At 43.2% G+C, this 25,644-nt stretch overlaps 1 protein-coding gene across 1 annotated transcript; it reads left to right on the top strand.

The window, feature by feature from the left end:
• Positions 1-197: 197 nt before the first annotated feature.
• nst (phosphoglucomutase 3-like protein nst) lies at positions 198-25,475 on the top strand. Its single transcript, XM_077645696.1, has 16 exons — positions 198-353; positions 1,615-1,685; positions 2,629-2,758; positions 3,874-4,043; positions 6,608-6,732; positions 11,599-11,751; positions 11,832-11,874; positions 11,943-12,067; positions 12,136-12,249; positions 13,941-14,042; positions 14,138-14,193; positions 14,275-14,338; positions 18,655-18,777; positions 18,848-18,969; positions 20,747-20,798; positions 21,542-25,475. Exons 1-16 carry the CDS (start codon positions 253-255, stop codon positions 21,629-21,631), a joined length of 1,641 nt encoding a protein of 546 aa, XP_077501822.1. The 5' UTR covers positions 198-252; the 3' UTR covers positions 21,632-25,475.
• Positions 25,476-25,644: the final 169 nt, after the last annotated feature.

Genomic DNA, 25,644 nt, shown 5'->3' on the forward strand with positions numbered 1-25,644 from the left:
GTTCGTTGCGACCACCGTGGTTGCGACCAGTAGCTTTTCCGTCATTTTACAGGCTAAAAGTTAATAAAAACGCTTAACTCAATGATTTAATTGGTTTTAAACTTTTAGTTGACAATTATTGCAATTAATTATTTGTTGCATATCGCCATCCGCGGCGCCCGTGACACCCATGTCTCTATGCTCGAGCGGTTTCGTTTCGCTCTCCCGGAGGTTCTCCCCGTTCTCCCGCTAGGGAATCACGTTGACGTCAAGATGGCGCTCTTCTTCGAGCAAGCTGTCAAAACTGCTTTCCAAAATTACCCCAAATCCACTGTAAAGCCTCTTCACTATGGAACAGCCGGGATCCGTGACAAGTAAGTGCTGGTGTCGGGCTCGGCGTTTCAGGAACTTCGTGAGAAGAGGGTTCCGCTTAGCCATGCTGTCGTGGATCTAGAGAACCGGTCCCTTTAAAGACGTGGCAGTGCTCTGCCGTCGGTGGGCGATTTCACCGCACTGTATACGCCTGGAACGGCCACAGCGTAAATTAAGTGCAGATAAATGTTCTGGCCCGTAAAATGTAGGCATAATTCATCCTTGTGAATAAATTTGTCCTACCTGGGCTAATCTTGTATGCGTGTTCCATATCCCCGGGATCAGTGTCTAGGGAAGTCGCCTGCTAGCACAATTTTCAAGTTGCTTTCGTTTAGACCGTATTTTAGCCCTATGTTGGATTGCGAACGCCGATGTCATTGTGCTGTCACTAGCCAGTGAATAGTGTAAAGGCTGGCGAAGTTTATCTGGTGAAGATTTTTACTCGTCGGTTTACGCCTAAACTGGTGCCTTACATTGGCCATCGTTCCTCCTAGCTTCAACATTAAAAGAAAAAGAGCACTTATTTATATCCTGCCTGGTTCAGCGACGATCCTGCTACCTGCTACACTGCACGCGATGTCTGAGCATCGGTGCCGATAAGTCAGCCGACTAATCGTTTCGATTTGTTGGATTTCTATTATTTAATTGCGCATGCAAGGAACCATATTTTGTAATCATCTTACCTTATGTCAGACTGATATTTGAGGCTTTATTCGCCCCCCACGGTTTCAGGACAATTCGCTCTCGGTTTCGGTTGGTATGTTGGAGCTGACACAGCTCGAGGGGAAGGTACTTGAATGGTTGGTACTCTTATAACACGCGGAAAAATTAAGCGGTTAATGTTAATTTTTTTAGATTTTTGCTAGCTTTTTTATTAGTTGCCGTGCGAGCACTTTTAAAATAGCCGCCGCGGTGGCTTAGTGGTTGTGTTCGGCTGCTGACCGGAAAGACGCGGGTTCGATGCCGGCTGCGGCGGTCGCATTTCGATGGAGGCGAAATGCTAGAGGCTTCGCGTACTGTGCGATGCCAGTGAACGTTACGAAATTTCCGGAGTTCTCCACTACGGCGTCCTTTGTAGCCTGAATCGCTTTGGCACGTTAAACCCCATATAAACAAAACAAACACTTAAAATCACGTTTTCTCCACTGTTAAGCCGGTTGTGATTTTCTTTAATGGTGTTTGAAATTTGACAGTGTTGTCCTGAATATATTATATTGGATATAAACGAGGGCACTCTGTTGATGTGCTTCTTTGTTCTTGCAGGGGAGAAATTTTGGGATCATGTATGTTTCGCATGGGCATCCTTGCTGCTTTACGCTCAAAATACAAGAAAGGTATGCAGCTATTTTTTTAAGCTTTGCCTCCGGATATTGTCACTGTTATTGGCACTGCTCGAAGAGTCATTCATATGTGCTTGCCTGCTCAGTTTGCATTCTGTGCTGCCAGTGAACAGAAAAGCATATTGCACTGACAGTGGGGAGTGATTTTACAGAAGTTCATTTCTTTAAATTGAAGCACGGAGGAAAGCTGGGCTAGTTTGAAACTTTGATTGTTATTAGAATAAGGCTGCTGTGTGCTATTTATTGTTTTGGTTGAAATTGCACAAGTCTTCCTTTTGTGCAGTGTGTTAAATATTATCTGAGTGATACAAAATCCACATCTTATCTGCTTGGCAAAGCTGATAACAGGTATTGTTACCTGTTTGTCATGATGTACAGCCTGATAAAAACAGCACTTATATGTCTGGCTATTTTTGGCCTACCCACTGCTCAGTTGGAGTGTTCATTGCATCACCTGTACTTGTGTAGGAGAAGATCTAGGGCAACTGTCTTGTTCCTGTTAGTTTCCTAATCTTGTTTGAAAGCTTGTTGCTGCTGTAATTTACTGGCTTGTTCTGTGGCAAGTGGGAACAAATGTGAGCTCTATCTGATTAAAAAAAGTGATCATTAGGGATGAGGCTTTGGGGGTGCTTGTGTTATTGTACGCATACTATCACAATCAAAATATGGGACGCATGTTCTCAGAAAAAAGTTTATTGCACCTCTACCTCATGATCCAATCATGTGGTGGTGTTACCAGTAGATAGAGCATGCACATCTTCTCATAACTTGACACTTTGCAGGCGACTGGATTACTTGACTGCGCCGTAAAAACAGTTTTTCTGCACAGTCGCGTTCTGTAAAGCTTTGATCGCGGTAGTGCAAGAGTGCTGTTATTCATTTTCGGCCACATTGCTTCCGATAGTGGTTGTCAGTGCATTTTTGCACGTTGTTTCAGCCATAGTTGGCGTCATGATAACTGCATCCCACAATCCAGAAGATGACAATGGTGTCAAGCTTATCGACCCAATGGGTGAAATGATGGAGACCGACTGGGAAATTTTGGCAACGGAATTGGCCAATGCTGCGTGAGCTGCGATATCTTTTTCTGTTGTTTGATTTCTCTGTCTTGCTTTGTTTTAAATTATCCAGTGTTTTTTTTTCTGTAAATGTCAAGTGTTGTAGGAACCACAGACTGCGACATATTGTTAGCACTAAAATACACACAAAGCACAGAGAGCAGAAACACACAGGAGAGACGCTAGTGTCTGTCCTGTGTGTGCTCTCTGTCCCTTGTGTGTATTTTAGCGCTAGCAATATGTCGCAGTCTGTGGATCAAAAGCACCAACTAGCCCAACTTAATTCTTTAATCGTGTTATAGGAAATATCAGCACAAGTAAACTGGATGTGTGAAAGATTGGACAGCACTAGTGTTCCATTTACTTGTGCTATTATATTATCCAATCACGAAACAAGTAACCAAACTTTACGTTGTTGTTAGTGGCAGAGTTTATTTATTGTTTTACTCTACACTGCATTTTAACCATGGAAACAGACTAATTCTGGTAGACATAAACCATTTTGTATGGCTAGCCTCATTAGAGTAACTGGACCACCATGCATGTATGGCTTATCACTGTGCCTAGGCTTGTGTGAAAGATGTAGGGACACCTTCACCTAGCTCCCATGTATTGATTTATGTTCTTATTGAACACATCTGGCAATCGGTATATTGTTGTGCAGTGTATATAATTGCAAAGATTTTCTTTTTGTTAGAGTGGTGCATGGCTTGCTTAGAGTGTATTAATATAAAAATTAATGTTAATAATAAAAATATAAAAATAATATAAAGCATTTTTTTTGGAACCGAGAGTTGCTGAAAAACGGGACAAAATTCAGGTTGAGAAGAACTGCAGAAGCTCATTAGCAAAAACTAAATGCTGCACTTCAATACTTTAATTTTCCACTTTTGTTTATACATGCTTGAAAAAAATACTTTGTGGACTGCACTGCGTGTGAGATGCCGTACCTATTTCAAGGCGAGTGTTGTGATAAAGGAACACCTCAGGGCAGGTTCCAGGGAATTTTCACGTTCAGTGCCTGAAGTTTTCTTTATTTTTTCTTTCTTAGATGTACAGTGTTTTTAATGGTTCTGAATGGCAGCTGTGCTCTGTGTGATGCCGCTTATGGTTTGTGCCACCAGGGACAGCTCTCTGGAATCAGTGCTGGATCGAATAGTGGCAGCAACAAACATCAATCTTCAGGAGCCCTCCAATGTGTACCTAGCCTATGACACACGGGTGAGCAGCCCCCAACTTGCAGAGGCTGTGAGTGATGGCATCAAGTCCATTGGTGGAGTCGTCAGAACATTTGGTGAGCAGCATGCAGCTTTGTTTTTTTTTTTTTGCTTAGTGAATAGATGCGGGAACTTTTGCTATAAAACCAAAAGGAAGTAAATTTGCTTTCAGAATGAAACATAATACTTTTGGTTGCCCTAAACGAGACTTCTTGCACTCTTCTTATTGTAATATTGTCCCATCACTGTTAACCTATGGCTTGCATTTCTGCACTTCTTGAAAATGATCACACTTCTGTCCTTACCTCTGACGCAAGATGGAGCTAAGAAACTCTGCGTTCTTTTTTTTTTGTTGTTGTTGATCAATGTCAATAAACTGTAGTGAGCCTTTGCTGCTTAGTAAGCTCAATGAAACTTACAATTGTGGCTGTGTGTGCAATATTTAAAATGCTTTTTGTGCAAATGTGTGAAAATGTCTGGTGTTGTGATGGAAATGTGCAGTTCAGTTCAGAATTTACTATGGCTGTCATGTGAAGGTGCATTTCAACTGTCACCTTTACGAACCCAGCCTCCAAGGTATTCCGTAAGATGAGCATCCTTGAAGCAATGCTTGATACATTAGTTTTAGTGAGTTAGATGTGTGATGTCTCATGCTGGTAGTTATTAGATGTACAACAACTTGGGAAAGGTTCGCAGCGAGTATTGTTTTATAAGTCTTTCTGAGCACGGAGATCTATAATGCATTGCAAAGGTTTAGTCAGCGTGAAGCCTAGCTCCAAGTGCACATTAACACTGTTGTCTGCTCAGGGGCTGTATCCCACCAACTGTGTGGATGATGGAGGTACTTGTGACCCACAACTTGCAGTCATGAATGGGAGAATTACTTTAACAGGGCATGCACAGAGTTTGTCAGCCCCTTGAAAGCTTTGAGAAACTTTGATATTTGTAAATGTCTTTAAAGCACCCTTAAGCCTTCTTAAATGATATTTTTTTGTGAATCACCGTGGTTTGAAAGTTTGGGGTCAATGTGAGTGATCAAATGATGTCACGAAAAAGTATGTGTACTGGTATTGATGCTTAGAGTTGTGGCACCAGTATCCCCTTGGCCTGCTGATGGCTTCAAGTGCATGTGCTATATCTGGTCTCTGGAGGAAGCATAGTCTTTCAAATGTTCCCTAAATTTTCTTGAAGACATATATCATGGGGCAGTTATAGCTGCCAGTTCACCACATAGGGGGGTGGAAAATCTTACAGTTGTTGCACCACTGGAGCACTATTACTTACAAGCATAAGTGAGTGCATTTGAAAGACAGAGTATGCTGGGATGAGCAGAAAGATTGAAAAATAAAATGCCCCTGCCCGCGCCACCAGCTGTGATGAGCTGGCAGAATGTGTTTTGAAGTGATCGTATGGCCAGGTTTTCCCCCTTGTCATCACTAAGAAGCTGTCACGGGCTAATCATTTCATCCTTTAATCCTCATACTGCCTTGCTCAAATAGTTTTTTTTCGCACACTGTAGAAATTTGGTACTCCCTTCCTGGGCCTCTGCTTTGGAAGAGTTTTTGCAATTTGTAGCTGACATGTTTTTACTTCACATTTCTTTGTGGTTTCATAGTATGCTGCATGCTGCTGATTATTACAACTGTGTTTATGCGTTTTTTATCTGCTCCTGCCGTAGCCTCATGCAAGGTTACAGTGTATGAAAATGAAAAAAATAATTAAAATATGTAAATGAAGCCAGTTGAAATGGAGATGAAAGAAATTTGGGGCAGGTTAGAAATCCCAAAAACTGAAGTGTTTGCTTGAGCTAGTGGACCACATCTGAGAGATGCTGAGGCAGAGAACCACTTAACTGTTTTGTTAACATGGCAAAATGACTGATTTCGTAGGTCTCAGACATGTCTGAGACATACAGCAAATAGGTAAAAAATTGTAAAATAGTTAGATGTAGCTGAAATTTGAAATATAAGATTTCGCCAAGAACTCGTGCTGGAGAAGCAAAATTTAATCAGTGAAAGAACGGCAATTGATAGAGACCTTTTCCACAACTTGGCACTGTTTCCGCTTGAGTGGATTGCAGAGGCCACAAAAACTGAACGACGAACGCCAGTTAGGTTGCCTTCCCCGCAAAGCACCACTGCACACGCCGGTGGCAGGTCAAATGCCAGCTAGCGTGGCTTCCTCGCATCTCAAGAAGGAACAGGGCGATGTTTGACAGGGATGAAAGGAAAGACACACGGGGACCTGATACTAGAAGAGGCAGCATTGCCAGACATGTAAAGGAAATGCTGCTAACAGCTAAAAGACCTGCCTTAAGATGGGGGCATTGCTGTTTATGCTGGCCAAGCATAACCTACTCGCTCCCCTGTAGAGGGTGCCGTAGCCGTGCTGCCGCTCATAGGCTCGACATTTGTGATGTGAACCTGCTGCATTGTGTTTTTCCCGTGTGTGAACCCCACTTATTGCCTAATGAAAGTTATGTTACTGAAAACTAATTTATTTCTGGAGCTTATTTGGCAGCTTGTGCATTTGTTTCGTTTCCTGCTCTCTGCCACTACATATTAAGGAACATGTCCCAGTCTTCTCATTTTGTAGTTATCTCTAAACATGAGCTGACTTTTTTGTTATCCTTCTCTTGCAGGCCACTTGACCACCCCACAACTGCACTACATTATTCGCTGCAGCAATGATCCTGCCTATGGGGAGCCCACAGAAGAGGGTTACTTCAAGAAGCTAACGAAAGCATTTATGCAGATTCGAGCCAATGTGAGTGCAGGATGCCTGTCTAAGCTCAGATTTCCTTTGTTATATATTTTCACTCTGAACGTGAAAAGAGTTTTCACAGGGCCTTCTAGAAAATCTTCCACAGTTGGAGTGTGGTTGACGTTGGAAACTCTGCAAAGATAATCTTAAAATTTCAGGACTCAATTTCTGATCAGCAGGTGCTCTTCACCTACTCATCTATCACTGCATCCCATGGAAATAACGTTTCCTTAGTGCAGCTGAATAGTCTTGCCCCCTCACTATTATGTCGGCTCCGTTTGGTGTGGAAACTGTGTTAAGCTGAGAAATTGGCAAATAAGTCAACAAATTTCTCTTTTGCTCTACAGAATTCAAGACAACAAGCATTGTGACCTTAATTGTAGAATTAACTGTGCCTTGTCTGTGACAACAGTGCTTGTAAATGTTGTCAGAAGCTGTCTTAAATACATCCCAGGTTGACAAGAGAGTCTTGTGATCATTGTACCACATTAATGCTGATCCTTGCAGCGCAAAGTAGGCATGCCTCAGTTTTGCTGAGTCATCACGCAAGGTGAATGTTGCCAAGGGGTTAAAAATGTCTTGCCATTTTCCTGCATCATCTTGAGGTGACCAATCAAAAAGGGGTGGCTGATAAGGCTGAACAAAAAATTCAGTGGCTGAGTGGCAGGCTAGATCTTTGAGGGCATAGCAGGTCTGTTTCCTAGCACCTCCACCAGATGTCATGGTGATGGCAATCAATTGGACGTAAGGGATGCTGATATACTGAAAAACAAAATAGTTATTTAGGCGTACTTGGGCCTTCATATGAAACCGAGCTAGGTGGTGGTGATAGCAATGTGCACAGTCTGCAGTTGTCAGGATCAGAATGGCCATCGCTGTCTGCCATGCTACATTTAAAGATGACTGAAGATTCCAGGTAGCATGTCAACAATATCGTGAATGATCCTGAACATTGTAGAAGCTGTTTTGTTTGGTCACAGTCTTTCCAGAGTGATCTGGTCACATGTAGCGAGTGTACAATTGATAGCTTGTCTTTGCAAAGCAAACAAAGTAATCAGTCTCATACCAGCGTTGATTAGCAAAGTACAGTAGAACCCTCTCTAGTCAAATTACTTGGACCAGCAAAAATTTGTACTATGTGTATTTGGATCTTTATTATATCGGTTGCTGGTGATGGCATGGCTCGGAGTATGCCATCTTGCTACTTACTAAATACAAAGTATTGGCTTATAAAAGAAACACTCAAAAATACCTTCCATCCTGCTCTTATCGACCCTTTATGTGATAATTATTTATTTTCAGTTATCACAATTTATGCTATCACATTTACAGCTAACCGCACCACATTCTTTCTACAATCGTAGCCAGCTTTACTTTTTTATTATTTTTCGTGCGCGCCGGTCGTTGTGCCTCATGGCCCCAAGGCCTTCGAAAAGTTGGCTTCTCCTTGCGCTCATGAGGTTAGTGGTGAAGTCATCAGAAAAAAAGAAAGAAAGCAAAAAGCGTCGTTTTGTCGATCTTGGTGTATATTTGCCTCCGAAAGGTGGCCTCACGATCCTCTACTTTGCGCGTGCCGTGATGTCGTCATTCTGCGGGAAGTATATTGCCATGGCCAGACGCTGTTTACTATAGCTGTTTCCTGTAAAAAAAATTCTTACTATAAACGGAAAAAAATGTACAGTCGTCTATGGAAGACAGAATGGGACCACAGTTTCACTTTACTATATCCGAGTTCACTATAGCGGGATTCTGCTGTACAACCAAAAATGAAGAACAAAGCTTTGCAGCACCATAGATGCTTTGTCAGTTTCAGTATGTTACTACAGCAGAATCTCAATGATATGAAGTTGTAGGGTTGCATAAAATATTTGTATCACTTGAAATTTGTGCCATCTGAAGTGAACAAAATTCGTATGCAGAAGCACAGGAAATGCATTCATGCAGAGCTGTTCTTGGAAGAAAGGATTTATTTGCGGCCACGCCCCTCTGTTCGCTGCTTCCAGTGCGTACTGTGCGACTGTCAGTTGCAACGTCAGCAATGTGTGGGCTGCACACCAGCGCTTATTGCTCGCGGTGCGTAACCACACAACTGGAGATCGCGACTTCACCAATATCCAGGTCCCGTGCTGCCGCACTCTGCTGGTGGCACATACTACGCGATTGGTGATTTGCGGGCACTGCTTAATACTCGAGGGTGTGGTCACAGCTTGCGCATACCATTCGTAGTGGCATGGGAGAGTGTTTGGATTACTACATATGTAACAATTCATACCACAATTTTTAGGCACTATACACCACTTTAGGCCATTCCACCTGACTTATACACCCTCCTGACGCACTATAATCATGCACTTACTCACTACTGTTAGGCCCTATAGGTGGGTTGCACAAATATAGAAGTCGGCTTCCTTGCAAAGCAAAAACACTATAGTGGTGCAGCTCCTCCTGCGGGCAGAAATTGGGTGCAGCGCTGGAGGTTTCTGTTGTAAACACCTCTGCGCCCAGTGTGCAACTATACTCCAGGACAACAATTACCCGCTTCCCGCAACAGGGGGACAAAGGCCTGTTCTCCTTTCCTTTCGTTGCTAGCCTTGTCTGCAGAACCACAGAAGCCTTGGAATGGCTACGTTTCATCCCGCGTCGCGTAGCAGCCGCTTCAGAGAAGTGTGCTTAATACCTTAAATTGCGATGGCCGCGCAGTGCAGGAGCGTCAAGGAGACTTGCGGCATTTCCCAGACTGCAGAACTCTCCAGTACTGCACCTAATTTCTTACCCAAAAACCGGTCCGGTGGCCATGGTGAAGGAGTTCTTTCGTGCAGAGAAGCTGACTTACAGATTTCTGCTACCCACCTATACACCTGGTGTTTTAGCCTGAGCCAACCAAAAACCTTGTGTTTGGCGCTCTATGGACTTAGATGTCCTTGCACCAAAAAGACCCAACATCATCACCATCAGTGTTCGGATTACTCGACATTCTGCATATTGTACACAATGCACCCCAGCCAGGGAACTAACTAAATTTGTATCAGCTGCAATCGTATCATCAAGATTCTACTGTATAGGCTTGTCATTTGTAGCAGCATCCCTAGAGGTTTTTGACGTTAACCCATTTTGTGCTTTGCGTTTTATTCAGACATCAGTCTAAGAAGAGTTCTTGCTCTTCTTCACAGAGTATCTTGTTTTATCATGCTTTCAGTGTTAATTCTTGATAAAAATTTGCGATGCTTGTTCAGTCAACAGACTTGTCAAAAAATCGTCAGCTGTTGTGCAGAAAAGTGCATAATTAATTGCCACAGGTATTTGATATTTATGGGATTTTCTGTCTCTGTGCATCTTTAGTATGCATCGTATGCATCATCTTCTTTATGCATTCAGTAAAACGTTGTTGATATGTGCCCTGTTCATACACTCAAAATCATGAGCATTAATGTCCCACAGAGTTGTACTAATTTTTTCTCGGTTAATATGGCCCCGGATAACACAATATCCCGGGCACTATGTTTAAAATTTCGACAAATTTTGGTTGCGTAATATGTTCAGCGACCAACTGCACATGTGCAAATGTACAGTCTGCGTCTCCCTCCGGTAGTGCACTCGACCAGTGTGCACCACCCAGTAACAACTGAAATTTCAAAGTAGGTCATGGCTTCCAGGCAATGTGGTTGTGCCCACCTTGCCTGCAGGTCTGCGTGGCTTTACTTCTGTACAAATGTTGCCTATAAATTCTAGAAGCTACAACAAGGTGTCGATTTTTATGCACTCATGTGTCTATACAAGGGTGATGCACTGTACAAGTGGGCCAAACACTGGGGCACATGACATGAAAAGCTGGAATGCAATGCAACGGCAGGCCCTTAGCCGTGTTGGCTACCCGGCGGTGCCTAGGTGTAAACCTAGGCACAAAAAGAAAGAAACGCTAACATATGAGTGTGCCACTCCTGCGAGGACGCAACATGAAAAGGAGAAACACAGTGGCTCCTTCGTGGTGCCTATGTGTATGGGGGTGAAGCATTTGGTAACTACAGCGATGCGTTTGTGTGCAAGTGGGCCTGGGCTGGGGAACGCTGCTCCTGTCAGCTGCCGCAGCTGCTTCCCCGCATTTCATAGTTACAAGGGGGCAAAGCATGCAAAAACAATGAGGAAGGTGTTTTGGCTTTCGCCACCATTGCTTCAACACCTTGACTGTACAATGTCTCTCCACGGAGGCTGGGACGTGCCACTTGCCCGTTAGCACCCTGGCCGCTCCTTTCAGTCGTCACTCGTTTGCGTCGGATCTGCCATGAGTACCTGTTCGAACGGAAAATTTTCTTGGGCACAGCGTGACCCACCAATGAGCCACTGGTGAAACCAGCTTCTTTTAGCCGCCAGCAGATGGCAATAGCGACCTTGCACGGGTGCTTTTCGAGGGCTCTTTGAACTTTGAGAGCTATTCCACGGCTTCATCATGTGACTCGGTATTTGTTGCCAATACAGCTTGCATACGGGAGATGACCTGCTGGTGATCCATGACACAGTGAATGTGTTATTGACAGACTCGTGATTAAAGGTAGCATATCTTAAATGTGCTTACTATCATTGCATGGTATGTGGAAAGCTTTTCCTTGTCCTATGCAGCTCTGAATAGTGAAAGTGACATTGGTGCCTCCTGTAAATATACTGGGTCTTGTGTATGACAAGATATCAACTACACTAGCCTGGCCCTTGTAGAAGTGGCTTTGGCTGCCAGCATCCTTTTATGCAGAGGAGTTTGCTTTAGGAAAACTTTGTTACTAGTTCTGTGTTATGCATTGTCTTACTGTGCATATGTGTCAGCTGATATGAAGCCTTTTTTCTGCTTTTGTGTAAAAATGTGCAACCTTGTCACTTCAGGGCTCTGCAGTGAGAAACTATGTCCCCTTCATTCGCCTTGATGGTGCAAATGGAGTCGGGGCTATGAAGATCAAGATGCTTGTTCCCCACTTGGCAAATCTCCTGAAAGTTGAGCTATTCAATGATGGAACAGAAGGCCGGTTAAACCACATGGTATTTTTCCGTTTTGTTTGTTTTAGACATATAGAGCTTGCTTTTCCTGTCACTGTTCTGATAGTTTTCTTTGCTTATAGTGTGGAGCAGACTTTGTGAAGGTCTACCAGAAAGCTCCTGAAGGTGAGCTGTCGATCTGGAATTTTGATTGTTCATTTAGCTGATTATTCTTCTCTCACACTGTTTTTTAGGAATCCCACTTGATGTAGGAGTGAGGTGTCTGTCGTTTGATGGTGATGCCGACAGGGTCATTTATTTTTATCACGATGAGAACCTCGTCTTCCATCTTCTAGATGGCGACAAAATTGCCACTCTGGTATGGTATTATGCTCTGCCCTTTTTTCTGCACCAGTGAAATCAACTAAATCACTTTTATTTTTCAAGGTGGCCAGCTACCTGAAAGAGCTACTTGATGCAGCCATGCTTTCACTGAATGTGGTCATAGTTCAGACAGCATACGCCAATGGAAGCTCTACAAACTACATCACGAATGTGCTGGTAAGCTACCGTGCATTGTGAATGTCTTTCAGGGCTGTTTGATCTTTACATACTTTCACCGCTTTTCGTGGTAAGTGTCAGGTCTTGAACGTGACATATATTGTGATAATTGAGTATGTTGAATATATGTCAGTTGCAGCTGCAGCTTGATCCAGGATAATTTGCAGAGCCCAGCATGAAAATGTTTGCAACAGCTTAACAGTTTAACCCAGTAAATCTAATTGTTCAAGCTTGGAGTTCGATAGTACTATTACTATGGTAGTAAATCAGATTTGTTGATTTAGGAGGTACAAGGAATTCAGTTCACCATCTTACAGTGCTATTACTGTTGCCTGTGTACATTACATTTACTTTATATTACCATGTAGGAGTTGAGTACACCTTCTCGTGGCCGGCCAAGGTATATTGTCACAGCAATGTCTGAGGTTCCTCCTGCCAAGTTATATGGGCTTGTTCACCTCACAGATAACATTTTCCAGCATGTGACCTGCACACTGACTCTTGACATTTGTTTTCTTTTGTTTTAATTTGTTATCTTGGGAAACTCCACATGTTATGTACGTGGCCTCTGTCGGTCAAAAGTTTGCAGGTTTGCTCCTCTGCAGAGCACAGGCATTGCGCACAAGCCTCAACTTTGCGCATGGCATTTGTACTTTATCTTCAAAAGGGTGGTAATGCACATTAGCGCATGATTAGCAAATATTGGCGTGCATTTTGTGTGCTGCATCGAGCTCGTTGTGTGTAGCTTCCAGCGTGCTGGCAATGTTCGAATAGGAGAAAAGTTCCAGGAGGCAAGGAAACTACATCAGCAGTAAAGGCTGTTCCAGGGCCCCTGTAATAGTTACAAAGGGGTGCAGTGCCTGCCCGATTTGCTTGCACCTGACCAACTTTACATTGTTGTCATACATTTGTAGGCATTGCAGGAATATGGCCATGACTCAGCGTGAAGGGCAATTCACGAAGGAATAGGGAACTTAGTTGCCTACCATAGTTATGTTGCTGTGGTTTTGAGTGAGCAGTGGGTGTTGGCAGTGGCTGCAGATGCTTTCTCCTGCATGAGCAAATCAGCTTGACGGAGCCAGATGCTGGCTGAACACTCGTAGGCTTTAGTACATAGGCATGCAACGTTATAGAAGTAAAGTAAAGTGTGAAGCAGATGCTGGTGCATTTCTGAAAACATGCCAGGTGCAAAAGAGATATAGCCTTCAGTGTTAAACATTGGTAATTTTTTAATGCATTTTATGTTTGTCACTTCAGAAAAACAGAAGAGTACAAAGTTGCACACCAGGTAGTAACACTGGGTTGCTGACAGCTGCATATGAGAGTTATTTAACTAGGCCGAGTTGTTTGAAGTTTTCCTAAAATTTTTTCAAGGGTAATTGCAGCCTTACTGGCTTTGACTGGTGAACAGTGCTGAACCTGGAAAAGCTGCTCACATCACTCCAGGTGCTTCGGGCAGGTTTCTGGATAGATGCAGTTGATGGCTGCTATTATTGTCAGTTTCAGCTATATTGAAGGTTTTTTAATGTGAATTTGATCCTTTTGGAGGCATGCAAAGCATAATTTTGTTGAATATGTGTCATTGATGTAAACGCAAGTTCATCATTGTTTAATTTAAACCAGTGTCTTCCACAAATCGAAGTACCTGCCTTTGAGTCCCACTTTTGCTCTTTCTCTGATTTCTTTTGCAGAAACTACCTGTTAAGTGTGTGCCTACAGGCGTTAAGCATCTGCATAGGGAGGCCCAGAAGGCAGATATTGGCATTTACTTTGAAGCCAATGGTCATGGCACTGTACGCAAGCATACTGTTTCACGATTTACTTCAAATTTATGGTTGTAAGTTTGTGTGCTTTTGACATCATGATAAATTTGCTTCCTCTGAAACAGGTACTTTTCAGTGAGAAGGCACAACAGGCTATTCACGACTTGGCCAATGATAGCAAGTGAGACTTGTTGCTATTCGGTTCAATTTTGTAATTGTGTTTTTGGATCGTCATTATACTACAATTTATAATCGATTTCAGCCAATACTCTGAGAGACAGCAGGCTGCTAAGAAGCTTCTGTGCACAATGGACCTCATTAACCAGGCAAGTTCCATTTAATAGTTATTAAATATTAATAATATTCATCAGTATTAACTTCGTGACAAAGTTGCTGCATTTTATTCATTTCATTTAATGTAACCCACTTCCCTCTGTAATGCCCTTCGCCCTGAGTGTGAAGTAAATAAATAAATAATATGGCTAGTCATGTTCTGAGCTTCTGGCATGTCATGATCCTTTACTTGTTTAGTTACTGATAAACCGTAAGCAAGAGGTGTTAGAAAACACTTTTTAATGTCTTTAGTCACGCCGTTTCATGTGCTTATGTGTGAGCAGGCCTAACATGTTTGGCTACCTCCGAAAGATCTTCCCTTTTTAAGTTTTGTTGGCATCATTGTATATGGCTTACCGTTGCAGTAGCCGAGTGCAGTGAGTCCCAGTTGTGTGGATGTGGAAGGGCTGCTCAAAAATCTGCTATTGTTGAGAAAGGCTAATGGATTTTTGTTACGTTGAGCTCTTTATGTTGGAGAAAGAGGGCGATTGGTGACTTAGCATGCTTTGTTCTTTATAACGCATTAAGTTAAAACTCAATTTAACAAACTTCAGTGTAACGAACTTCATTGTAATGAAATCCTCAATGTAACAAAGTATTCCAGTTTTCATAACTTGGTGTTCATAGAACACCATGTAGTATTTTTACTTCAGTATTGCGAAGTAGGTTTTAGCCCACTTTCAATGTAATGAAATTTCATTGCTGGCTCGAAACGAACCGGAGGAAAAATTGTACCTCAGGCACGCGTGGTTCAATGAAGGTGTAGGCGATAGTAGGTGCCGCCAGGCTTTCAGACATGGAGCGAATAAGCAGACCAGGCCAAAATACAGTGACGATGATTGTGGTGAGGGCATTGCTGGCCACGCCACTTGGGGTTGTAAGGGCGAGGCTGGCATGAGCGTCGGCATAGCATTGGCAGCCTGCCAGGCCAGCTCGCAGCTCTCGGTATCTCGACCAGAATCTGCGCTGCCTGTGCGTTGAGCAGGAACTCTGAAAGGTTGATGGTTTATGCGGGTTTAACATCCCAAAGCGACTCAGGCTGTGAGGGATGCCATAGTGAAGGGCTCCGGAAATTTCAACCAGCTGGGGTTCTTTAACGTGCACTGACATCAACAAACTACAACGGGATGAGCTCTCCTCCAGAGACAGACGGCTATCACGACAGCATACCGGAGATTGAACGGATGACAGACATACCGGTCGAGGTCAGGTTTGCATTTATGGTAGCTCTTATACCCAAGCACATGCATCCTGTCATTCATCAAGGCAGGTGTAGGGCCATGGTGGAAGCATTAACCGAGACCCACCAGAACAAGAAAAACACCGTGTACTTAGATGCGGCAATGTACGGAAACGAAAGAAATGTGGTGGTGATGGTGATAGATGCTCAGCTAATGAATGGTAAGGAACTGCACTGTGTCTGATGCCGAGATGGCTGCTGTTGCTCTAGTAGTTACCGAAGGCAACAGGTCTGTGTGTTTGCTAGTAATTATCACAGATTCTCAGGACGCTTGCTGGTGGTTCACTGACTGTAGGATTGGCAAAAAAACGACCAGCATTTTAATGGCCGGTGTCAAAAGTGAAGAATAGCACCACATGCTTTGGGCTCAGGGGCACGACGGCATCATCGGAAATCTTCAGGCCGATCTCGTAGCTCGAGGTTACACTAGCCAAGCAAGGTCAGAAGCCCGAGAGACCGAATTGGCAATCTGTACCTACGGAGACATTTTGGAGCACTTCTGGGGAACCAGAAGCCGTCATCTCCTGCCCCAGAAGATATTAAACAGGGAGCAGTCATCGTCATGGCGGCAGCTACAAAGCAATTGATATCTATGTCTCATTCTAATCAACAAGGTACACCCGACCATATACAGGAATACTTGTTCCTGGTGCAGAGAGAAACCCACGCTTTACCACACCACATGGGCCTGTCAGAATAGATGCAGCACCCATAATCCACAATGCCACGCTGGAGCAGTGGGAGGCTGCGCCATGCAGCTGGGAATCTGAAGACTAGCTTTGGCTTGTTAAACGGGTTAGCTGGGCAGCAAGGGCCGCGGGAGACCTGGAATGAGGACCCAACCATGGGAGTTCTGCAAGACTTTTTAGAGCATGTAAAGTTTATGTTCTCTTTCCCCTGGGGTTGGAGCTTCCTGATCTACCGGAGCGACGCGGCTGACTGGCCGCGGCCATGGTAGCTGCGGGAGATTTGTAAGAAGCTAACTAGTAGCCATCTCTTAACCGACGCATGCAGGAGAGTGAAACGGATGAAGGCACAAGTATGAAAAGTCACCTGAAAGGGCTCGCAAATTTTCGCACGCGATTGTGGGTTCTCTACAGGGTGTATAAGTGTATTATTTGGCTCAAGTGTTCATGACAACACAATGTAATTATTGAGCGAGTTTATACACTCTCCTCAGAAGGTGTTTCAGGGCCCCTTTAAAGGCAGCGTGCCGCATTTATTGCATTTAAAGATTCTCAAGATCAGTGCCATTGGTACATCCACAGCTTTGAAGCCTGTCTCGCGCTTCACACCTGACAACCTAGCTTCTCACTTAGACAGTGCATGCATGTGTACGAAGACGTACCTACTCGCGCTTGCTGTGGAAAACGCAAGGTGCGGGGTGGTCCTGATTTCGTTTCATCGGTTGTTGATTGGAGGACACTCTGCTCGCTTTCGCGGACATGGAGAAGAAAAGGAGAGCAGGGGGTGAGGAGACTGCATGGCCCGCTGCCAGTGGCCTTCCTTCCTTCGTTTCCCTACCTCTTTCCCATGAGGTTTCAGTGGTGGCAGTAGCAGCGATGGAATGCATGGTCGTATCTGTGCTGTGCTCCACCCACTCGCACGAGGATGATGATGACAGCAAAACGAAAACTAAAGACGGAAGTGTCGCCCCTTTATCCGTGAGGTGCTCGGCGCGATAGATGTGCCGAGACAGCTGACAGCATGAGCAAGATGTGCAGCGCTGTTATTGATGGTGAAGAAGGGGCAAATATAAAGGATCACTTTCATCGCAAATAAGAGTATCTCCTGTGAGTGATCCACAGCATGTTTTTGGTGGGTTCTTAGCATGCCACGGGATGAATTTCAATGTGGCAAAATTTCAATGTTATGAAGTAAACTGCGGATTTTATCAACTTTGTTAAATCGAGGTTTAACTATTACAAGTTCATTGTAATACTGCATTAGCATCCACACTTTGCCTTCAGTGTGTATGCTCGCATGATATAGGGTTATTGCCTTTCGGCTGTTCAATAAAACATATTGAAGTTGCTGGGAATAACAGCGCGTAGACGAGGGACAAAGAAAGAAGAAGACGACAGGACCGGCGCTGACTAACAACTGAAAGTTTATTAGAAAAAACACGCAAAATATACTCATTTGACAACCACGGGCGCATGCGCAACACCAAAAGCCACAGTGATAAATCAATCACTTAAATCCAGATACATTAGTTCACAGTCATGAACTGTTACAGAGGGGGTGCTCACGCATGAGTCAATGTTTTTATGAATATGAAACGCTTCACTGATTTCTCTTGTTAGTTTATCTTTGTGTTTGTACAGGATTCTAGTTTTATTAAAGATGGGTGTACATGATTTTTCAGAAGAATCAGGCTGGTTATTCCGGGGACAGTTCCTATAATGTAAAGCCAGATTTGAGGACGGAGCCCCTTTCAGAGAAGTATTGTGGTCTCATAGGCGGGTATTTAAGCACCTTCCTGTTTAACCTATGTAGGTCTTCCCGCACGTGAATGGCACTTCATACACAACCCCTTCAGCACAAGGGTCTTGCACAAGGGTGACTTGCAGCCTACGAGACCACAACACTTCTCTGAAAGGGGCTCCGTCCTCAAATCTGGCTTTACATTATAGGAACTGTCCCCGGAATAACCAGCCTGATTCTTCTGAAAAATCATGTACACCCATCTTTAATAAAACTAGAATCCTGTACAAACACAAAGATAAACTAACAAGAGAAATCAGTAAAGCGTTTCATATTCATAAAAACATTGACTCATGCGTGAGCACCCCCTCTGTAACAGTTCATGACTGTGAACTAATGTATCTGGATTTAAGTGATTGATTTATCACTGTGGCTTTTGGTGTTGGGCACGCGCCCGTGGTTGTCAAATGAGTATATTTTGCGTGTTTCTTTCTAAAAACTTTCAGTTGTTAGTCAGTGCCGGTCCTGTTGTCTTCTTTCTTTGTCCCTCGTCTACGCGCTGTTATTCCCAGCAGTATGTACCAACTCGCTCAACTCTCCGTTTTATATTGAAGTTGGTGCTTGGTTTATTGTCTTGTGCAGACTGTGGGTGATGCCATCTCGGACATGCTTCTGGTGGAGACTGTTCTGCATGCAAAGGGCATCTGTGGTCCTGAGTGGAACTCTCTTTACACTGATCTTCCAAACAGGCAACTCAAAGTTCATGTAAGTTGTGCACTTACTACCTTTTGCCATGGCCTCTCACCTTGAGGTAACATGACACACTTACTTTTAGGTCGCCAACCGCAACATAATTACGACCACCAATGCTGAGCGTCGATGCCTGTCGCCTAGTGACTTGCAGCCAGCGATAGATCAGCTTGTTCAGGGCTGCCACAATGGGAGGGCCTTTGTAAGGTAAGGGCTCTCCTAAAGACATTTCTATCCTTTTTTTTTTAACTTGCCGAAACCTTCACTCTTTGGCAAGCTCCTTTGGCTGCTGTCCAAAGGAACCTTGCATCATGCATTAAAGGGACTATGCAGTGAATAAAAAGTCGCTTGTAAATGTCTTCAATGCTTAGAAATCATGCTAAGAAGCATTCACACCAAGTATGAGTCTTCGGAACTGACCCGGCAATTTATTATGAATTTTTAAAAACCGTGTGTTTTAAAATTCGCGGGCAGATTGGTGTGCTCATAGTGACCAATTTTGAAACTAAAATCGTGAAAAAAGACGTCACTGTACCCATGACGTCACCAGGCCGCCACACGCTGTCATTCGCTGGAGCCACGGCAGCCACGACGTCGCGGGCACACTTCCGGTAGCCGTGAAAATCGTCTACTCGTGCCGCCGCGCGACCCTCTTGGGCAAGCGCGAGCCAGGGCATTGCCCTCGCGCGCATATGGTTTCAATTTTCTCCTGCCGCCACCTTCTGTTGGGAGTTCCGGAGCCGCTCGCAGTGGCTCGCTCGCCGAGTCGCTACTGTTGTCGCTAGCGTTCAGCCGGTACGGCGTGAACGCATATAGGGCTCGATGCCCATCGCGGCCGTAAGAGCGAGAAGTCGCGCCTCGAGGTCTGGGTCCATTATTGCTAACTACAACAGATGACAAGCCAAGAAACCCGACGCGCACCGCAATCACGCCGGCGACGCTGCTGCTGGGGTGCTAGGAGCGACAACCGGAAGTTGCAAAAGGAATGTCAGCGAATGACGTATTCATGGGCGGGGCCCAGTCCCAGAGCTGTTTTATTTATTTTTGTCTAGTGCCCCGAATGTACGAGTTGAGGAGGGAGAGGAGGAGCGTTATTTTAATCGTCTATATCTTCGTTGTTATTGATGCTAGCTTAAAAATTCTTGCGTTGGGGTGACGACTGATGAAATGCCTATCTCTCATCTGCTTTACATAATCTCAATTCATTTATTGCATAGTTCCTTAAAGGTAGTTGTTACTGGGACTGGCCATGACCGCATGTAAGCTCTTCGAAGTGAAGCCTCTCTGGCAGCATCCTTGTATAAAGTATGGACAGCCATGTTTCCTAGTGTTTAGGGTGTAAATCTAGCATTTGCAGTCCTTACTGCACTTTGCTATTCTCTCACTGCTGAAGCATTGAATAAATACCATGCTTAATGCCCCAGAGACACCCAGGACATTCTATTTTTTTTTTAAGTCTTGCCCTCCACTTTTTCAACAATATCGCACGAATGTAGGTCATACAGTGCCCTATAACCGAGCACAGTGGTGAAACGAGCTGCAAGTGATATACACACATTCTGGCCTTTTTGCTGCTTAACTTCGTCGTACAGTGCTTTATGACCACTTATTCGACAGTCACGTAATATTGCTAAAGATTTGGAGAGCTGAACACCTATGAGCCATAGTAAGACCCCCTATTATTTCAAACCTCATTTAAACACCAACTAACAATATGGATGATATCATTTACATTTTCATGGTGTTAGTGGCTTTCGGAACAACAATCACCACATGCGCATTATCATGTGGCATGGTAGTTAGGTTCAAAATGGCAGACAAGGACAATCCTTTTACTTACTCGTATACATACAAACCTGTATATTACGTGTAGCTGTGACAGTAATGCTAGCTGTGTTGTTAGTGATAGAGACAGCCTTGACGTCTGTCTCTAATTGTTTATCAACATTTGTGTTTTGCTATACCGAATGTTATCTTTCTGTAGGCCATCTGGAACCGAAGACATTGTTCGCGTTTATGCAGAGGCCAGCTCACAGGTAAGTTTGAACTATTTTTGGATATCGATACCAGGGGCCCTCTCAGGGAACTACTGGCCTTTTTATTTGTTAACTAGGTCTGGACTCTTAGTGATACTTGTAAACAGATTGGTGAGTGAATGAATGAATGTTTGAATAAGTGACTGAATGAGTGAATGAATGAATGATGCTTCATTTGTTTAAAGGAATTACGGAGTAGTCTAACTTGTGTGTATGCAGATGTGGTTGGGAAGGGAGCCTTGAACATATACTATGTGCTGAGTAACTTTCAGCTTTAGGGTTTTGCTCAATGTGGTGGCTCTGGCATCCTGCTGCTGATCATGAGGTTGCTGCCTTGATTTCCAGCCATGGTGGCTGCACTTCAGTGAAAGTGAAGTGCAATGCACTTCTATATTGAGATTTTGGTGCTTGTTAAAAGATCTCAGTTGGTCAAAACTAATCTAAAGCCTTCCACTGTGGTGCGCCAAATGGGCACTCCCTTGATTTTGGCACATAAAAATCTGATATTACCCAGGGCCTGAAATGCTGGATAATAATTGGCATGTTATTAGCAACAACTAGTTGTAAGGTACACACTGAAGGAGCAACACTAGAAGCATCACTGGTGAATAAGATCAAAGGGCTGCAATTTTTTTTGCTTTGTTGCTTTTCCTTGTGTGCCCTTTCTATATCGGCATCACAGATCAATGTAGGATGCACTAATGTTTGGATATTGAGGAGTCACTTTGTTTGGAATGTTCCAGGATGCAGCCAACAAGCTTGCCTATGAAGTTGGCATGAAGGTGTATGAACTGGCTGGTGGAATTGGTGAAAAGCCCAAGCTGTTGGCCTGAAGTGTAGTGGCCGGAACCATTGGACATGTGAAGCCATACTGACAGCAGCACTCTGGCCAAGCTCAGCCTTCCTACCAAGGTGTACATGTTTACACTTTGCCCAAAATTTTTAAGAGATCAATGTTCTTGCTCATTTCTTTTTTACAAGGACAAAAAAAAATTGGACCATGACAGCATTGTGTAATCTGGCTTGGACATCCAATTTTACTGCCTTTCTACTCTGTGGTAATGTGCTGTTCCTAATGTGGGCTTTAAGTAAATGATGTCCTCCGTGATGTCCTCTAGGTGCAGGCAGGCTTGGTTTGGGAGGGTTTATATGTGGCTTATGGTAACAGTTGTTGTCCCCAAGGGACCATAGATCTTGTTTCAGTTTCTGTCATTGTGCCAGAAACGACTCATGAGGTCAGCCAAGTTTTTGGAACCATCTGTCACCCTACTCTGAACTTCCACTCAGCATTTGAAGTTTGATAAGACTTTGCTGTTGGCTTTTGTGATATTCCACTTTTCTTCTGAATGTTTCCAAGCTGGTTTGTCGCCACAGCAAAAGTTAGAATGTGTATGTATGTGCGAGTGTGTGTCAAGAAATGCATTGCAGTATTCCCAAAAGTCACAGCCTGTACTAGGTGATAGGAAATTACCCTGTGTATTAGCTTGGAAAGCTGGCCCAAGTAGTTGTTTGCACCTTTTCATGCAATTGTTTTGGTGAGGCAATACAACTACCCTGCTTGTGTTTCATGCATTGTGGCAGAGACATTGCACTTGTGCCGGCAGCTTGGGCACTCGATGTACATTTATTGCTTTGGTTTTCCATTCTTCCTGTTATAGGTGCTCTTAGCTTAGTGTGAACATGCAAGAAGTGGCTGTTGAAATTATGTTGCAGGTAGCTCAGTGAGTAGTTTTTACTCAGTGTGCATAACATAACTTATCTTACTCTGCAACCCTGTAGGATGGAACTATTGCACGTCTGTACTTAAAACGTGCCTTTTATACTTTTATCTACATAAATGTTTCGATGTACCTTGCCTGCCTAACTGAAAGGCAGGTCCTCTTCCTTGGCCAAGCACAATCTTGTCATTTTTATTCCAAGTGTTGCATTTGTAGAGCACCAATCGATTGTTTTTTAACTTTACTTTGTTTTTTGGAACACTCAGTCACATTGTGTTTGGTGACTAATTGTGAAGGTTGGTGTTTTCCAGACTGACTGTTGGGAAAGTAACAGCTTCAGGACGTGAGTGTAATGTGAAGGTTGTGCATCGTTTTTCAATACAGTCCAGCAAGATTTGCTTCATGTTAGTACGTAACTTCAGTGGATAGCCTGCCTTGCTGTGGTGTATCAGTTCCCCATTATTTCCATCTTCCAACTTGGTTGTATTTTGCTTGGCACACCTTTCATCTTGAAGCTAAAGTTTTTGAAGCATTGGGATCAGAGAGCAATCATTCCTCTCTCCGAATTGTGACACCTTGTGTCAAGTGTTGCTTTCTTGGAATATGTCATGCTGTCAGCTAGAAGTATGAGATACCTTTAGTAGCTTCACTCTGCTTTATTGTGTGCCTGGCTGTCCTGAAAAAGTTATTATTGGTTCTCGTATTGTCCCTCATGGAAGGTCTACTGGATAATAATGGTGTGTCTCCTTACTTACAATAATCTCCTATCATGGTGCTGCTAGCATTAGCCCCATTATGTTTAAAATTTATACTGAAATCACTACAGAAGCAGTGAAACTTATGCAGTTGTAAATTATGTCATGTCAAACTATGTGGGCAAGTCTGACCTCAATTTAGGTTTTTAACTGCATCATTAAAGTGCAGGAAGCAGTCTGGCCTCATTGTAAAACACAGGAACAGCACTGAAAGGTGAAAAAATGGGTGATGTCTTGTTATAAGCTGAGTTTATCAGGGAACATCATGGGTTTGAATAACTTTACGCAGAATAATGGTATATTTTGGTTTTAATATGTGTTAACATAGACACATTTAACTAGGTGTACATCGGAATCTTTCCTCGGAAAAAATAATGTTTGTCCATAGTTCAGCTTTGAGAGTTAATCTGTCAGTCACATTTTGTGTAGCCAGGAAGACTGTATTTTATGTAGCCAGGAAGATTGTTTTTAAATGCCATGGTTGATTGTTAATATATTTTAGAAAGTTTAATTTACTCGACATTCGCTGTTTTTCTGCATTTAGAATTTAAGCGCTGAAAGATGTTGAGCTGAATGCATGAACTGGTGTTTTTAATAAGTACAGAAATTGGAATAGATGCACTGCTAGATGATGGAGTTTTAGTATTTCAAATGTTTGGTTGTATACTTGTGAAGTTTATTCTTAATTTCTTGAAATGGTACATTTCCAGCTGTTTGCATTGATTGAAGCGATTCTGAGGTATTATTAGAAACTTGCTCAGCTGATTTTTTTTTCATTTAATTTCATACTGCTACTAGAGTAGAGTTTACAAAACTTAGATATTGATAGAAGCTTGCAGGATTACTTAATGATAACGCGCTTAAGCACAATGTTCGGACACTTCAGTTTGCACCTTCGGAGTAGTTCACTGTGCCTGCCAGTATACTCAGCTTTACCCATGGCACATAGCTGTGGCAGGCGTGTACATGCATTTTGCATTACTGTGAACATGTGCTCCACAACAGATCTGTTGAGGTGACAATCCACAAAACTTGAAGCAGTGTGTTAGAACTGTCACTTTCGATGGCTTCATAGGTCAGCTTTTTCTGGCTTATTGCCGTGATACAATTTCTTGCTCTGTAGCTATGAGACTGTGCATCACTCCTTGACTGGAGGCAAAGCTGTAGCAATTATCTTTTTTTTATTTGTGTAGGTAGCCTCTTTTTAAGTGCGGGTTGCAATTGCGTACATAGCGTGATGTGAGGCCGTCCTATCTGATGCGCACATTTCTTTTTTCATACTTTCGCACAAGATGCCCTTGGTGGTTCTCATAGGCTATAGCAGCCTGTGGCGTTTCTTTGAGAACCTCGGTGTTTAGTTGTAAGCGTCCTAAATAACACATTTCCTGTATGTTCATGTTGCCTCAGCAATATGTACTGCTTTTTTTTTTGTCAGTCAGCTTTGGCAGTTAGCAAGATGAATATGTATATATTTATATGTTTAATGGGATAGGCGGTTAAAGTGAATACTTAAGGGTTGTTTGTTGCAGCCTGTTTTCTCCTGTGTCCCTTCTCTGTGATAGTGCTTTATGGTGGCCCTTGGCAGGCGTCTCTTGTGCCAAGGTTGTTTCTTGTGTTTGCTGCCTGAGTTGAGGTCACTAGAGTTCTGCAATTTCTGTCTTTGTGATTCAGTAGTCCCGAGCATTTGTGGATTGTATTCAGCAGCACCTACACTAGAATGGTGAACTCACTCAGGGCTAGCAGAGAGCAATCTTTTATTGGAGCTTATTTGTTTGTTCCTTAGGTTGACTTTTTTGGTGGCTAATGTTGCAATGGCATATTGAATGAATTGGAAGCTTACTTCTGTGAGGTCATCAACGTCCAACATTGAGCAGAAGAGCAAAAATTATGTACTGTGAGCATTGGAAGTTACTTGTTTAAACTGTTGGCAGACTGCTTTTAGTGTGGCATTACAGTTCGGCAACAAGCAGTAAGACTTATTTTTTGTGGCACAATGGCATGTTGAATACGATGGGGTATAACCTCAGTGTGGCGACTGTATTTTGGATGGTTTGGTGAAGACAGTTTTATTTATTTTCCCATGTTGCACATTTTTGCCTCTATTAGGCTTGTCGCGGATGTTTTCTTTTGTACTGAACATTTTTTGCAATTTTGTTAGGTGCTCTTAAGATTTGGTTTATTAATAAACTTTATTGTAGTTTGTATTCTGGTGTGGAGGGATGATCTTTCTGTATATATATCTAATGGCTGCTGCTTTTGATCACAGTATGCTTTCACTTTTTCTGGCTTCATTTCCCGGTGGTAGATGCTCATATACGTGGCATCCAGGATTGAGAAGTTGTGTATACATAGCATCTAGTAATGCTGTGTAGA

The sequence above is a fragment of the Amblyomma americanum genome, chromosome 1 (genome assembly GCF_052857255.1).
Source record: "Amblyomma americanum isolate KBUSLIRL-KWMA chromosome 1, ASM5285725v1, whole genome shotgun sequence".
Lineage (NCBI taxonomy): Eukaryota > Metazoa > Arthropoda > Arachnida > Ixodida > Ixodidae > Amblyomma > Amblyomma americanum.